This window comes from Myxocyprinus asiaticus, chromosome 41, assembly GCF_019703515.2.
Source record: "Myxocyprinus asiaticus isolate MX2 ecotype Aquarium Trade chromosome 41, UBuf_Myxa_2, whole genome shotgun sequence".
Taxonomy (NCBI): domain Eukaryota; kingdom Metazoa; phylum Chordata; class Actinopteri; order Cypriniformes; family Catostomidae; genus Myxocyprinus; species Myxocyprinus asiaticus.
This window is the reverse complement of record NC_059384.1, coordinates 19,183,862-19,201,804: the sequence shown is the minus strand read 5'-3', so window position 1 is coordinate 19,201,804 and position 17,943 is coordinate 19,183,862. Positions and strand designations below refer to the sequence as shown.

At 38.0% G+C, this 17,943-nt stretch overlaps 1 protein-coding gene across 15 annotated transcripts in view; it reads left to right on the top strand.

Moving 5' to 3' along the window:
- LOC127431711 (protein AF-10-like) overlaps positions 1-17,943 on the top strand; it is a 69,878-nt gene that overhangs the window by 43,079 nt on the left and 8,856 nt on the right. For all 15 annotated transcript variants that reach the window (XM_051682229.1, XM_051682228.1, XM_051682232.1 and 12 more), the window contains 3 exons: positions 5,706-5,820; positions 7,482-7,554; positions 11,844-12,016. In XM_051682229.1, coding sequence (XP_051538189.1) covers positions 5,706-5,820; positions 7,482-7,554; positions 11,844-12,016 — 361 coding nt within the window. The remainder of the gene's footprint in view (positions 1-5,705; positions 5,821-7,481; positions 7,555-11,843; positions 12,017-17,943) is intronic.

Sequence of the window (17,943 nt, the reverse complement as noted above, 5' to 3'; positions counted from 1 at the left end):
GAGTCATTTAGGGTATTTATGACTAGGCTGCTTATGTATATGGTCTTAGCGGATGAACGTCCTTGTATATGTGACTGTTTGCATTAGGTAGTCAAAGCCATACAGCATATGGATGTGTGGTCAGATAAACAGAATGACATTCGTGAGAAAATGGCTATAGTTGTCTCTATTGAGAGAATGAAGAATTAACTGATTTCTAGTCTATTGTCAGAGATTAACAGTAAAAAAAAAAAACAACTGGTCCCATCCCATCAAAAAAATTAATAAAATAAAATTTAAGAAAAGGAGGGAAAAAATAATAATAATAATAATATATATATATATATATATATATATATATATATATATATATATATATATATATATATATATATATATATATATTTTTTTTTTTTTTTTTTAAACCGAGCATTATTTATATTTTTCATTAAAAGCGTTTTCTTTACAAAAAAAATACTACGTTTTAATTTGCACTAATAGCTGGAAATTGTACAGCTATAATCTAACTCCAAGACACCTAATTCATAAATGTGCTTTTGTTCTGATTGGTTTATTTTCAACCCATTCTTACTTATACTTACAGGACTATGTCATGTCATTCACAATTTCAACAAAACCTTATCTGTGTTAGCCACCTACATCATTTTAGCTTAATAACAAGTTTAAATTAGCACAATTCACACCAATGTTCAATACATTACAGAAATTTGTTTTTTTTTTAATTTGCATTAAAAGCATAAAAAACATTTATACAATTTATAATTTAAAAAATGTATTGTAATGTAGTGACAACAGCACTGACTTAATAGGGCAAGTGAGCTTTGTCAACTGGCCTGAAATTCTTTCATCCTTATTGTTAAGCCTAGAATGTATAGATCAGATTTTAGTTTTTGACTTCATGAATCCATGACATTAGGATTACTTTCACCCAAGGTTTGACTACACCATATGTTTAGATCACAATAAGAAAGAAGAGACACTCTTTTGGGACCCTAGCAATGTTCCAAATGGGCCCTTTGAAAGGCTGTAGAGGCTGAGCACTGTCTCTGTTGCTCTCCTGAGCATCTTGTCTTGACTTGTGCTGCTGTAGCAACCAGTCATCTCCAGGCAACAGGGCTTTGTTTGTGCAGAGCTGCCCTTTCTACAGGCAGGGTGGCCTTACATGAGGAGATGAAGTAGACCCACTGATGGCCTTAATGCTGCAGAGCTCTCTGCGGTCCGGGTCCTCCTAACACTTTCTTGCAAATATCCCCCATTAGTCCTAAGCTTTATTTCCAGGTGGGTTTCCTGTTAAGTAAACAGGTGATGTTTTTGAAGCTATTTTCTAGGGTAATGGATATAATTCCAGGGTTTGTGTGGGTCCTTAAAGTCTTACATTTTCTAAAAATGCAGTTTTCTAAAATTTAAGGTCATAAAAAGCCTTAAATATCTGAATTGGTATAACAAAAGTCTTCATTTTCATTTAAAGAGGTCTTAACATTTTGGGACAGAAAGGCAGGAATTGCGATATGACCTAAGGTGATTATTAAACTTCAAAAGGTTGCGATCCAATTTAATCAATACATAGTCTGCGTGTTCTTCATGCTTCAAAGTGAGAACGCGGCACTGTTGCACATTCACGTGAGCGACAAATGATTCAGTGTTTCCAGTGGTTTCACAGTGGGTCGCAGTCAATGAGTACCGTACATTTGCCACTTGATTAATAACTGCTCATATTTGGTATATGACTATGTTTACTTTATATTATAAAACACTGTAGGTGACTAAGAGTGCATATTTTATTTCTTTTATCTGTTTGAGTGAGCATCTGGGAGCACAGACATTTCAAAATAAGAGTCCCCGATGTATTTCAGGCTTGTTTATAGTTAAAAGTCTGGCGTTATGCACCAAATCTTTTTTTCTTTTATTTTTTGGTTGTTATAGGTGTTTTGGTTGTACAATGAACTTCATCTGGGATTTCATTCAATTTGGACTCTTGTAGCCTCTGTCTGGGTTGCCCAATCACATTTTTTAACACATTCAATATATTGATTTAAACTATAGGCAGATTAATCGGTTATCGCCTTTCAACATGTTATCGTATCAGCAAAATCCTATATCGGTCAACTTCTAATTCATATGTATTGATATATTGGTACTTAAACAAATTTTAATGTGATATGTAATTAAATATCATTTTTTAATAAACTCAGTTAGTGAAAGTTGTAAGTGAAAGAGTCTTGAGTATTCAAACTTGCAGATATCCTGTTTTATGAGATCTGCAGCCTCGCAGCACCAGCAGTTTCAGGACAGACACTCCGGGGCAGCAGTCTCTGGGTGGAAATGAGGGCGGAGCTATTACATGTTATTTTCACTAATTTATTTGTTTACTATATAAAACACATTTTACTAAGCTTTGTGCTTTATCATCAACTCTTTTGTACATCATGTAACATGATTATTTAGTGTTTAATCCACCACATACTAATGTTAAAAAGCTGTCTTCGGGCAGGTTGTACCCATAAAAATTGCCTAAATTTAAGAGGTGAGACGCATGATCCATGTACTATGGCTGCCGTCGCATCATCCAGGTGGAGGTGGTGGTTGAGGAGAGTCCCCTGTTCAGTGTGTAAAGCGCTTTAAGTGTAGTGTCAGAAAAGTGCTGTATAAATGTAACGTTCATTCATTCATGATATGGCTGATGAGTTTAATGGAAGAACTTTAAATATTTTTATGACATTTTTCAGCCTCATCTAACCATTTAAGTAAATATTGGTAAAATAGCAGGCTACAATAAAATTGTAAAGTAAAAACACAAAGAATGAGAATTCAGTAATGATGAGGATGCAATATACTTAAACACAAAATAATATGCAGTGATAATTACAATAATCCAAGTCATTTCTCCTTAAGTGTAGTTTGGAATTGAAGACATAATGGAAAAAATGCCAACAGCTCTGACTACATTTAAAAAAACAGGCTAAACAGGTAAATCTATATATTAGTGAAATACTGTGCTGCAAATATAAATCAGTACTGACAAACAGCTTGAAATGAGCTGTCCTTAAGCAAGGCACTTAACTCCAGGTTGCTCCAGGGGGATTGTCCCTGTAATAAGGGCACTGTAAGTCGCTTTGGATAAAAGCGTCTGCCAAATGCATAAATGTAAATGTAAATATTTCCAGTATCATATAAACACACTATCTGAGCAAAAATATGGCAATTGCTGTGACTGGGTTAATGAATGGTAATTCTGAATCGTTATATATAGGGTATTTTAAAAGAAATACTCATGAGTAATTGTAAACTTGTGATACGTTTACTGCCAAACCTCTTTATTAAACTCTTTACCAATCGAAAATCATAAACACAACATAACCAAGGAATGTTCGATTAAAGCATGACAAATAGAACCATCTACAAGACTGACAGAAAACATCCAAGTAAACAACTTTACCAAAGAAGCAGATAACTTCTGCCATGTAAACATTTGTCCTCGAATACTGCTGGTCAGAAACTTACTGCACTGATGAAATACTTAAGCTCCGCCCCAGCTGGATACTTTTGTGTTTTGCTGATAAGCAGCCTTGTTTAATGTGTGCCCCAGCTTAAGTAAAAGAATTTGTGATATATGATTTATTTTGAGATTGTGTAGATCTGTACATCACATTAATTTAATTTGTTCAGGTCTGAAAAAAAGGTCTTAAAGTGTTTTTTAAAAAAAACACCTCTGCAGCAACCCTGAATTCATTCAAGTCAGTATTTACATGTAATCATTTAGTACCCAAAGAGACTTATAAATTCGGAACATCACATGCAATTTGTCATACAAGAGCCAATAATATATCCAGCATTGCACTGCCAAGTTTCTAGAGTGAGTTAAAATAGGATAGAAGCTGTAATATAGAGAATAGTATAGAAGCCATATATTCTGTGCAAACAATCATCCTTTTTTCCATAAGCATGACTGTCTTGGAGATATTTGCAATTTTGTTTTTCTCTCTCCTTCCTCTCTATTCCTATCCCCTTTGTGGATTGAAGAATGAGGGGAGAAAAAGAAATTCAGTGGTTGCAAGCAGGAAATTGGTGACCTTTGACCCCAGTACACACCCCCTAGGCCCATCTCTGTCCCACTCTTCGTTAACCTCCACAATAGTGCTCAGAGCCCTAAGCCTCAAACAATCCGGCTGTCCCTCTTTTCCCTGTGCGTGCGCATTGAGCTCCGATCGCTGATGGGATGGGAGCTGACAGGTTGGACAGAGAGCTGTGTAGAGGGATGAGGGCTTTTCTTCATACTGGTCATGCTCCCACCTCTCTCCACACGGCCTGAAAGAGGAGTCTGAGGAGTGGGGGGCCATGAGGGGCCTGTAGAATGCAGCATAATACTTTGTTTTTTATATACCTATTAAAAAAAGAGAGAGAGAGGAAAGACTTCAGACAGAATTGTGAGAGCCATGATTGCCAGTAATATAAAATGTTTTTTATATATATATATATATATATATATATATTTACTGAATATGATTTGTACAGTTGTTTTTCAAATGTTTCATTTCTTATTTAAATTAATATTTAAGAAGTTATTTTTTTTTATAAAACATTTTTTTTTATTATTTTTTTTTACATTTTTTAAATATGCAAATGCTTTGAAAGGTATAAATGCTTTGAATGTGTGAGGCAGGTTTATTGCCATTCACATTTCATAGCAATGGAGAGCACATACAATATACAAAGAATATAGAGCACAATAAATTTAAAACAATAATGCCATAAGAATTGAGTAAATTTAGTGAACTGAGGAAAACAAACCACCATATATATATTGTCATTTTAGTACTTGGATAAAGGCCTTTGCAGTGTAGCTGACTTAGCTCCATGTGTTAGGACTGTAAAGGCCATTTTTTAACTATATCCTGCAGTTGTTAGTAGAAGATCCATAATAGAAACCTATGTTCAAGATTTGTTAAAACCGTGGCATATTCATTTTGTAGATATGTTTTGATGAAAAATACATTATTCTACAATACAGCAAGGAATCCAACACATTGTAATTTTGGCTAGCTTTATTTCCTGTCTGCTTAAAGTATCTAATAAGTATATAATGGGACGTCAGGAAAAGGAAATATTGATTGTATGAAAATAAGTGCTGAGAACAAGGACAGAATAAATGGGATGCTTAGTCAGAGAAGATCACAGACATTTTACAAAGTGCTTCATTTTAATAATTGTGCCTTTTTTTCCAAAGTAAATAGGCTAGTCTTTGTCTGGAAATTGTAATAAATTTGAGTTATTATAAAACTGTTTTGTTTGACATTACAATGCATTGTTGTATAACAAAAATATTATACTAAATACAAAATAATTATTTAAAGATGTCTGTGGTTTCCACAATGCTGTTGAAGTTGTTCTGGTGCACATATGCTACTACCTCAGAAGCGGCATGGCAACCAATCCCAACACTTATTAGGGAAATGGCTTAATTGGATTAAATAATTTGCTGCAGAAGCACATGATCTGTGTGGTGGATATGCTGTTGTGTGCTCAGACAATTCTCCTGGCTCATAGGAAATACAGCTGACATGGTGTTTGTCATCCAGCTCTTTGGCCAACATTTACACACACAAACACACTGCATACTTGCAGGGACATGCACCCACAATACTAGGAGCTTGATGGTTTTTACATCTTAAGTCTGAATAGCTTTCTTATGTATGTTTCATTCTTAGTCAAACTCACTACCGGGAAACTTTAACCTGGCACCATCCCATATGTTTGGAAACCGGCTGAACCCAAATTCGGCCATGGCTGCCCTGATCGCCCAGTCTGAGAGCTGCCCAGCAGGTGAGAGACACACACACAGATGCTTTGCAACAGAGGGGGAAGCACACTGATCTTTAGCCGGTACCTCCCACCAGCACAGGATTCCCTTCGCAAATCCCTTCTTCCTGCGCTCTGCTCGGCCGTTTCTCCTCATGCTTCCCATTTTTCCCTGCTCCCCTATGCTTGTGGAATGTGTGGTGAGCTGTATCCCTCCTTTTGCCTCTTCAGGTCGCAGAGAGACAGAGACATGCAGAACAAAACTCCCCAGGACAGAGAGTTGAAAGTGTGCATACCTGTTAAATGAAGCATGCCTCCACTCAAGCGTTTCATTAATCTGCACAAAGACTGCAGTGATGACTCTGAGGGGATTGCCCAGGGTTTAGGAGGCAGGCATACCTTACACTCAGCCTCTCCCTCTCTTCCTCTATCCCGGTCCACTAAACACTTTCCCTGGACCCTGCCCAAACCCTGGGGGTCCAGGTACTGAGCGAATTGGCTTGCAGGACCCAGTCATGGGGTAGAGGGGGGAGTTGGGACTGGTTGAAAGAGAGAGAGGGAAAGAAGAGGGCAGGAAAGGAAAAAGAGGAACACAGCCTTTGAGAAATAATGGATCAGTCATGCCCTCCTCCTCAAACAGAGGTCAGGGGGTCACTCGACTAACAATGGGACAAAGAACACCCTTCCTTAAAGAGACCACCGCTCGAGACTGGAACGCTTGTGTGCTCTTAGCACATGCCCAGCACTTGCCTGGTGCTTATTCTCTATGCAGCATGTCTAAAGCTTTAGCGTCGTATCTGTGAGGCTGTGACAAAAGACTTGTTTACCATGGCAAGGTGCTTGTGCTTTCCTCTCAGTGCTGATCACCTGTTGATTGCAGGTTTCCACCAAGTTCCATTGCCTTTTCTTTCTTTTGTTCTTTTCTTTGTTTGATCTCTTTTTTTTTCTTTCCTTGCCTGTGTCTTATTTTCTTCTTTTTCGCATTTTAAAAATTGGAAAGTGATACCCAGTTATTTTGGATCCAATCTGCACTGCAGCCCTGGGGCTGATCCAGGGTCAGGCAAAGGGTCAGTGCCATAATAAGTCAGACCAGACCTTGGGCGGGTCATGCTGATGGGTCCGCACCCCCACTGGAGTCAGGCTGCCGCAGCTTGTGCTCAAGGTGGTAGTGGGCTGGAAAGTGTTAAGAAGAAGAGGGGAAAACGGAAAGTACGGAGGGGAAGGAAGCAGGGAGGAAGAGATAAATGGGATTGGCTGACTGTAACTGGAGGGGGGGTGGCGAAAATAGAAAGAGAGAGAGAGCAGGGAGGAGGGGGTTGTGCCTGGTGAGGCGCATATGTGATTCATTACTTTCACTGCAGAAAATGAAAAGCAGTGTCTGGCATGGGGCCTGCAGGTAGGGTGATGGGAGCCTCCACAGGGAAGAAAGAGCTGTGGTGAGGGGAAGAAAGGACCATTAACGAAAGAGGGAGGGGGAAAGAGAGAGTGTGTGTATGAGAGAGATAGAAAGCGATGTGACTCGGTGACAAACTCAGTGGTGTCAGTGTGCAAGCTGAGCAGCAAGAGAGACAACTCTTCAGCCCATAGATGGATTTCTGTGAGGGAGATCTGACAGCTGCCAGGCTCCGTGTGGATGGACATCTGCACACTGGCTCCTTATCGACTGCTTTCTATTTACCTTTCAGATCAGGAGCTGGGAGACGGAGCTCTCGGTTTCTCCAGAAGAGGAAACTCACCAAAGGCAAACCTCTCCCCTCGGTAAGTCCTATTTACATTCCTGAGCTAGAGTTCCCCTCCTCCAGGCTCAGATATTTCACTCTTCCTTCCTCCCCCCACCCCCTTTGCCAGCCCACACTAATTCACTCAGTCCGTTCCTTCCTTGCACACTCACCTTCTGAAAAATTTTAACACTCAGCTGTTGCCCATATTGCAGTTACAAACCAGTTTCATAGTTTTACATTGAAGGAATCCCTCCAAAAAAAAAGCATTGTGTTCATTGTCTGTAACTTGAAAATTTTATTTTTGGCTTGCTAGCCCCATGACTGAAGATATAAAATGGATTTATAATAATGCAAATGCTCCGTGTGATTTGCATACTCTTTGTCAAAATGCCTCCGGGATGTAGTAATTTATATTTAAGAGGTATGTTGTTGTTCTCCACTATACTTTTTATTACATTAGTTTCTTAAGAATAGTTTGATATTTTTCTGTCATTGCTGCTACAGCATATTTAATAGATTGGATGGTTATTTAGCTCTATCACTTTTAATTCATAGCTTGTCAGTTTGTGTGTTGGTTGATTTGCGCTGTGGCATTTACGGTGCCTGGACAGAAATTGCAAAAGTGTCTGCGTGCGCATGTCCACAAATCTCGTTCAGGTTATGTGGGAATGACAGGAATTTAGCAGTGTTTTGCAGCATGTTCAGATGAACCATGAAAATCTTTGTGTTATTTCTGTGATCCACACCAGAACTGCCATGCAGGGTGTTATGGCTTCTTAGTGCTATAATGGTGGTTGCGGAGATTTATTGCCTTGTGGCGCCGATCTCAGCCCAGCCATGATTACCACAAAGATAGATTCACGTTCGCAAGGGAGCCCCTGATGTAGAGCCCAGAGCTGGATGCATTCATAATAACACAGATCGCTGTCTGTCCAAACAAGAGCACCCTGAGATTTATGGTGTCAGAGACCCGCACAGGCCTATTTCGCAAGAGCTGTGAACTCTGTTTGGCTTTATTGAGCAGCAGCCTCTGAGGGCATAATGCCAGAGCAGGAGTTAAAAAAACTGTGTTGTTAGAACCGCAGTCTAGCGAGTGTTTGTAGGTGAGTACGGACTATTTACAACTTTTAAAAAACTGTTTGTGATGCTCAGCTGAACATTGAAATGCTTTGTCTTTTAAAGGTGTCGTTTCTGCAGCAGTAGCGTCATCAAACGGAATTGCGAAAATAATTATATTTTATGTATACATTTTTGTATATATTTTGTGTGTGTGTGTGTGTGTATATATATTTGTAAGGCAAACTTTGTTGATTTGACAAAGCCTTGTTTGAAAGTTTAAACAGTTTTAAAAGTTTGATGGTTATACAGACATTACGGACAGACGGATAGATAGACGGACGGATGGATAGAATTAAAAGTTTTGCTTTGTTTACATAAAAAAAAATTGACAGTTTTAATTTACGATTATTCCGTTGGGTCCATTTAAATATTCCCTCAATATAAACCTATGGGATTTTTCTGCAATTTGTTCTTCTGCTGCAGGGCTCCAGACTGCGACTAAAATTGTCGCAAATGTGACCAAAAGTAATTGATTGCGACAAAAATGTAAAATCTAGTCGCCATTGGCGACAGTCGGGTTGTGTGCGTTCATATACGGTTTCGTTAGATGATATCTTGAGTTATTGAATACATCTTTAGTACGCACCAGTGTGTCTCGCAATGCTTTTCACCCTTTCTGTTTCTGATGAGCTCGCTGCACCGCATGTAACAACAAACCCAGCGCGAGAGAGTCGTGAACCACCCGAAAAGAACTGAGGGTTTGAACTCAGCAGCTCAGGTTAGCAGTTTGAATCGGATTCACTTTCTAAGTGAATCAGCTGTCAGTGTCCTCACATCTGGGTGTGCAGACATTTCAAAATAAGAGTCACAAGTGTATTTCTGGCTTCTTTATAATTAAAAGTCCCATATTGTGTACCACTTTTTTTCTTCTGTTAATTATTGATTGGGATAGCGCAAACTGCATCTGGAATTTCTTTCAATTTGCACTCTTGTAGTCTCTGTGGCTGGACCATCTGATTTCTTTAATCTGTAAAGAAAGACTTAGGCAATATTTATTTTTATTTTTTAAATTATATATATTTATATTATATAATTTAAATAAAATATATATATATATATATATATATATATATATATATATATATGAGATCAAGCTTTTGACACTTAGGGCAATTGAGGGACTTGTACATAACTATTACACAAGGTGCAAACATTCATTGATACTCAAGAAGACAACACACTACTATATGCATACTATACTTGATGTAATTATCTAATGTAGATTCTGAAGGGCAGTACAAAATAAAAAAATAAAAAACTAGATAAAATCTTTCTCTTATATTTGTATAAATTATGAATGGGGTGTGAACATTTGAGACAAAAGGGAATGCAAAGTTATCTTCTCAACAATATATTCTGTTTGTTAAACCTCTGATTAATGGGGGGCCTGGGTAGCTCAGCGAGTAAAGACACTGACTACCACACCTGGAGTTGCGAGTTCGAATCCAGGGCATGCTGAGTGACTCCAGCCAGGTTTCGTAAGCAACCAAATTGGCCCAGTTGCTAGGGAGGGTAGAGTCACATGGGGTAACCTCCTCATGGTCACTATAAAGTGGTTCTTGCTCTCAGTGGGGCATGTGGTGAGTTGTGTGTGGATGCCGCAGAGAATAGCGTGAAGCCTCCACATGCACTATGTCTCAGCGGTAACGCGGTTAAGCCACAGATGCGGAGGCAACTGTGATTCATCCTCCGCCACCCGGATTGAGGCGAGTCACTATGCCACCACGAGGACTTAGAGTGCATTGGGAATTGGGCACTCCAAATTGGGAAAAAAAAAAAAAACGAATTAATGGGTTATCAGCTGTCTTCCTTTTCTTCAGCTTTCTATTATGTTTCTGAACAGCAATCTAATTCGAGCAATTCTGTGATTTGGCAACTAAAAACAGCCATTTGGCCCCTTAATGTTTCAGTTTATGAGCCAATGGCTCCTACATAATTTTTTGAGTCTGGAGCCCTGCACTGTGCAGAAAGTGTCATTCCAATCAGTTGAAAAAGTCATAGCAACCTGAATCAGAACAGTCTATAGGTCTGTGTGGAGTTTGGTGGATGTAGCTTGGAAGGTCTAGGAGGAGTTGTAATTGATCATTTTGGTCTTGGTTTTTGGGAAGACACTAAACCAAGGCCCTGTCCCAGTACCCCCACTTGCGGTTTTGGACTTGCCTATTTACCCACTTGTCTCATGTATTTCCGGTGTTTGGCCACATTGTGCAAGTAGACTTGAGGACCGAGACGTTTGATTGCACATTGGGACACTCATAGACTTAATTATGTTGGTCCCATTTGTGACTGCTGTAGTTGCCCTCAGGAGACTGATTGTTGTTGGTAGTGGTGATTTTATAGCCTACTTACAGTGGTGGTAGTTAATAAAATTTCAAAACAATGTTTACTTAATCGTATACTGTATGCCACACTGGCTGATAAATTACCAAAATCACCAGTAGTATTAGACGAGAACAAACAAAAGGTGTTTATTGGGCAAGAAGGATAACAAAGAGAAGAATAAATACAGAATACATGATGCTGCTATGAAGTCATCCCAACTAGTTGTGAACATTATATTGTGCTTTATGTTGGATATAGAAGAAGAATAACATATGCTTCACTTACATTTTACTAACCAATTATAATAAGTAACTTATATTGAAAAGCTTTCCTTGATGTCATCAAAATATGATGATTGCACAAGTAGGCATGGTGTGGACTCCTGAACTGATGAACACTGGGATACACTTAGCCTGAAAGACTGCTCCAAAGCAGTATTCGGCTAGTGTGGATTTAGTGTAGGGGTTAAGTGCACTGAGTTTTGGCATGTTTCAAACATGGGACAATCTTGCCACGTGCACGCACACTTCAGTATCAAGACTGTAAGTGTGGGTATTGGGACAGGGAGCAAGTCTGTAGAATAACAGTATGTCAAGCCAACATACTGACTGTTTTCAAATAGGTTTCCCAAAATAATTCCCCTGTATGCCATTGTATGTAAAAACAGATAGTCCCACTCCAAAGCTGTTGGGCTGCTTGGGGTTGTTCAAATACACAGAGCTTATTTTGCTTATTATTTGCATATTAAGTTAGGATAGGAGAAAGTATTTGAACATCCCAAAAAAATTACCCACATCTTTTTCTTCTGTGTCTTAATAACAAGTTATATCATTTCCTCAATGCAAATCTTGTCCAGTCTCACTTGTTGTCTGTTAATGACCTTAGGTCCCCATTAAGTGGGCTGCACATCCAATATGACTCGTCAGGACCGTTGGTTCCGGGGCTGGGCTCTGGTACGGATACGCTGCCCCCTGTGGCCACCAGCATCGACCAGCTGCTAGAAAGACAATGGAACGAAGGACAGCAGTTCCTCCTCCAACAGGGTTCACAGGGAGATGGTGAGAAGTGTTTCTCTTTTGCAAACATAATCATGCATATTGCTTATACACCGATCAGCCACAACATTAAAACCACCAGCCTGACACCAAAACCATGCAACCCGCATCTCAGACAATTGTACAGAGCGGTTATCTGAGTTACCGTAGACTTTGTCAGTTTGAACCAGTCTGGCCATTCTCTGTTGACCTCTCGCATCAACAAGGCATTTCCGTCCATAGAACTGCTGCTCACTGGATGTTTTTTGTTTTTGGCACCATTCAGAGTAAATTCTATTGACTGTTGTGGGTGAAAATCCCAGGAGATCAGCAGTTACAGAAATAATCAAACCAGCCCATCTGGCACCAATAATCATGCCACAGTCCAAATCACTATCGCATCACATTTTTTCCCCATTCTGATGGTTGATGTGAACAGTAACTGAAGCATCTGACCCATATCTGCATGATTTTATGTACTGCACTGCTGCCACATGATTGGCTGATTAGATAAGCGCATGGATGATTGTTGGTACCAGATGGGCTGGTTTGAGTATTTCTGTAACTGCTGATTTCCTGGTCTCTAGAATTTACTCCGAATGGTGCCAAAAACAAAAAACATCCAGTGAGCGACAGTTCTGTGGACAGAAACGCCTTGTTGTTGATAAAGTGCACTGCACTTTATTACCCTTACTCTTATATCTCACACCGGACTGTCATAAATTATATTATTATTATTATATTATGTTCTCTCTTAACAACTGACTATCAACCGACAGCCTGAATGTCAGTACAGTACAATACTGTACATTCTATATATATATATATATACTTTTTTATATATTTTTATTTTTATTGAATAATGTGTATCTATATAGTGCGTATTGTATACTGTACAGTGTATGTTATTATTTGTATACTGTTGAGTGTAATTATGTGTATAACAGATGTTTAAATTGTGTTGCGTTAATTTGATGTTATTGTAAATTGGTACTGTCTCATCACTGTCACGACTGCTATGTTGATCGGAACTGCACCCAAGAATTTCACACACCATTGCACTTGTGTATATGGCTGTGTGACAATAAAGTGATGTGATTTGATTTGATTTGATTTGAGATGTCAACAGAGAATGGCCAGACTGGGTCGGACTGACAAAGTCTACGGTAACTCAGATAACCGCTCTGTACAATTGTGGTGAGAAGAAAAGCATCTCAGAATGCTATTCTGAGATGCAGGTTTGCGCTGTTTTGGCGGACCTACACAATATTAGGCAGGTGGTTGTAATGTTGTGGCTGAACGGTGTATATGCAATATTAATCCTCAACACTCAAACACGGAGGAGATTAGCCCTCTCTGGTTGTCGTGTCTATCTTGCTGTGGTTGCAGCCATCAGGTCAGTGCTCTTCAACACTAAGAGAGCAGCTTAAATTTTTAATAATGGCTAAAGCTACTACTGTGTTTCTGATCAAAAGCTTGCACAGGATTGTTGTGTCATTGGGATAAAATGCCTTTATCACCATATAATAGTTGTAGTGGTTGTGTTATTAATTGTGCTTGCTAACACCCTAGACAGAACACCCTTGCAAAGTGGTGGCAAGTTTTGCATGGCCAAGCAGCCTTTTCTTTTTGTTTAAATAAGGACAACTCTGGTTCTTGTATTAATAATTGTATTGTGTGTCTGACCATGTTAATCCACTGGGTTAAATGCTAAAAAAGTGAAATGGAAAAAGCTTTGATCCAGTATGGTCATTTTATTGAATGTTGGCTCATCTCTTGTAAATGGTTGCAGTTTATTCAGTATATTTGATCTCCTCACAGGGGACACGAGGACAACCTTGGATCTATTGCTGTCTCTCTAAATATTTTATCGAAAGAAATAATAATTACAACATATAAAATTACACTATTAAACTGCATGAAATAAAATGTATTTAAATTGAGATTAAATTATATACAGAAAGCGAGCAAAACGTGCTCCATTTATAATCACTGAAACTTTCAATCACTTCAGTTAAACACAAGCTCACTGAGTTCTGCACTCTCCCCAAAACTCTCATTATAATCAATAAAGCTGTTGTAATTGCACAATAAATTTCTTATTTACATCATTTTTACTCCTTGCTTGAGAGGGTGGCAGTAAGCACGTACAGAACTCAGTCTGTGAGCAAATGTGAGCCAGTGACTTAAATGCCTCTGATTGGTCATTGCATATTTATGCGCTCAGCTGACATGTCTGTAAAAAATAAACAGTATTATTTTGTTAGAATAATAATGCATATGAAACACATTTCTCAATTAACCATGCTTTTGGGAAGTCAGACTAATTTCAATTAATCAGTTCTTTCAAAATGTGATTTTCAATTATTGTGAATATTTCACATCAGCATTTTTTCTTGCTTTGTTTCTTCACTGTTATTTTCAGTGCATAACTTTATGCATAATTCATTCAAACAATAGTTTAATAGTATACATAATTATTAATAGTGTACATGCAGTGAAAATCAGACTAATGCTATGCAGACTTAAATTGTTGTGCACTAGCCAATTCAAGTCACTTCACTTCAGTATTATTTTATATATATTTGGATTATGAAGGCATCTCGTAAAACTGGACTGTTTTCTCTATATAGCAATCTGGAAAATGTCAGAGCCTGCAGTGGTAAAATTTGCATTAGAAAATTTTGAAGAAGATTCTGAAAATAAGAATGGAAAGCAACCTGCAAAATATGTCACACATTAATAAGTGAAGCACGTGGTATAACATCATTCAATAGGTAAGTTAGTCACATTGTCTTTGACATGTTTTATATATATATATATATATATATATATATATATATATATATATATATATATATATATATATTTCCCATTTGCTAGACTGCTAACTTTCTTAAAATGAGAATTTTAACATATAACAATATTAGAGCCCAACCGATATGGGATTTTTGAGACCGATACTGATTTTAGAGAGGGAAAATTCACCGATTACCGATATGGTGGCCAATATATTTAATTTTTGAGCTGGAATGAAAACAGACCTTTTCTATGTGGATTTTTCACCGATTTTGCACTGATATGACTATGCAAATGTACTCAGAAGGCTGCTTTCTTAAATATTTTTATCAATGAATATTTTACATTATTACTATAAATTGTCAACAAATTCTAGAAATGAACACTGAGAAAATAAAAATACAATAAATAGCTTAATAAACATCAGTACTGTTTATTATCAGTCAAATGCTGACCATTAAAATAAAGAATAAATAAAATAAAATATATAGCTAAATAAACATCAGTACTGTATGTTTAGTATCAGTCAAATGCTGACCATTAAAATAAAGAATAAATAAAAATACAATAAATAACTAAATAACCATCAGTACTGTATGGTTAGTATTAGTCAATTGCTGACCATTAAAATAAATAAAAATACAGTAAATAGCTAAATAAACATCAGTACTGTATGGTTAGTATCAGTAAAATGCTGACCATTAAAATAAAAAATAAAATAAATAGTTAAATAAACACCAGTATTACTGTTTAGTATCAGTCAAATGCCGACTATATTCATACTGCCGAGTCAAGATAAACAGCGGCAGCTGTGTTGCACTGTATTCTGCTTTACAAGTTCAGGGGAAACTTTCAACGGTGGAAAACCAGACTTTTAAATATTACATTTTATAAATGACACGACTGGAATTGTTCAGTTGAAGGGGTGTACCAAACTGTGAATCCTAAACAAAACAGTTTGAATACATGTTTACTCATTAGCTTCCAATCAGCTGACAACAATGAAAGTAGCTACGTGATTAGCTAGTTAGCTATAAGCTCGTTGTCACGGAGAGTAAAAGACGGACATTGTTTATTTTACTTTTCAGCATTGTGTCTCAACAACTAGGTAATAACATAGCGTGAAATCAACACTCAACAGACACAATCCACCACCGCACCGTTGTCCGCTGAGCTGCAAAAAGATGCTTTGATGTTTACCTTTCAATCTGCTACATTACTGATGACACTGACAAACTATAGCTGGCTAACAGCAAACAGACATGAGTGACATGGTTGTCAGGGACAAGGTTAACGTTATATTAGTTATATTGAAAAGGGAAAATGATGGGGTCACTGTTTATTACATTTCCAGTATGTATTTAACAAACTAGTTAACAGCTTACCATGATGACACCACTGAACTCCGCCCTGTCTGCAGAACCACCATCAGTTCAGCTCTGTAAACAATGGAGTTGGAGCACGCTCTGCTGGACAAACTACACTATGACACCAATTCTAACGCATTGTTTACTGCATTATATGTTCTGAAAAAAGTTTTCATATCAGCGCTTATCGGTAAAATATATGCCAATACCGATATATCGGTGAAAGGCTAATATCGGCTGACCGATATATCGGTTGGGCACTAAACAATATTAAAATACATAACCATGCCTACCAATCTGCAAACTCTTTAAAATGAAAATTATTAAGATATTTGATTTCATACTAGTGATGACTATCATTGCAAGACAATTTAGGCCAGCCATGTTTTCAATGAAAATGACAATTCTTATCATATTACAATATTTTGATTTGTTAATGAACGGGTATTTTCCAGAGGTGGGGTCATGATCTTGTGGTCTTGGTCTCAAGACGTCTCAAGACCATATAAACGTGGTCTTGGAGGGTCTAGTCTTGGTCTTGTCTTGGTCTCAAGGGGTCTGGGTCTTGGAGGGTCTGGTCTTGACTACACCTCTGCAGGATTGTGTGAATGAGATGCAGCTGTTTCTGTTATGATAGAAGCTCTTGTAGCAGCAGGAGGAAGTCTGACCAACACATGGAGAGGTCTGAACAGGAAGTGGTCAGGCGGTTGTTTTCTACTGGTGTGGAAAGAGGTTTCTGTTTACCACTGATAGGAGACCAGTTTTGCGGTTTTGCTGACATTGCATCTGGTTTGCATTTTGACAGGGGTTGCTGGCCCCCAATCAGTGTTTAAAGAGGTCTACTAAATTGACATGGCTCTGTGATCCTCAGAGAGGACCAAATTCTGTAGATGTATTTCCTTCTGGAGGTCTTAATCTGACTGTGTGCAGACCTGCAGATGTAGATGTAGTTTTTGCTCTTGTGGTATTGGGTTCACTGTGGCTAAAAGACCATAAAGAGCATTGAAACTGCATGTAAGTTCATTTTAACCAGTTTTATGTAGATACTAAATCTTATAAATATGTGAGAATTTTACATTTGAGAAATCCAGGCATCAAAAAGTAATGGAAATTAGTAAAATCCTAAAGTCATGGAAATTTCTACCATTACAATACTTTTGTTTTCTAGTTCTGCTCTGCTCTTAAATATTTCATTGGCGAGTAGGGATGTGCACGAGTAGTCAAATACTCGAGTATTCGTTCTGAAATAATTATTCGAAAAGTAAAAATACTATTCGAATTTTGCAAAGTTTTGCTTTGCTGGCCATATATACAGTGAGATGCATGTTAAATCCTGAACACACAAACTAAAACTGGCAGTTATAACAGAATGCACTGGGTGGCCTGTTGAGTCTGGACACAAGTTAATCACATTTGATGAGCAAATCGTTCTCTCAGTACCTTTAGATGGATACCAAAAAAGCGGGTTATTGTGAGAATGTGGCTTACTGTGGGAAAGCTGGGTTCCTGTTTAAATGTACTGTGTAAGCGGTGTACACTTTACTCCCGTATATGTGCAGCTCGTCAGAAAGCAGCGTCCCCGTAGCAACGTAATCCCCACGACACTTCTGTAAACAACAAACATGGCATCCGAGAAAGACTTTGCTAGCGGAGGTAAGGGACATTCCATCATTTAAACTGGTGTCTAATAAAAGAGTTTTGTTTACTGAGCGTGTGGATATGCTTGTTTTTCTCAACAAAAACATGAGATACAATATAAACATAACTATTATATGTCAAGTGTTT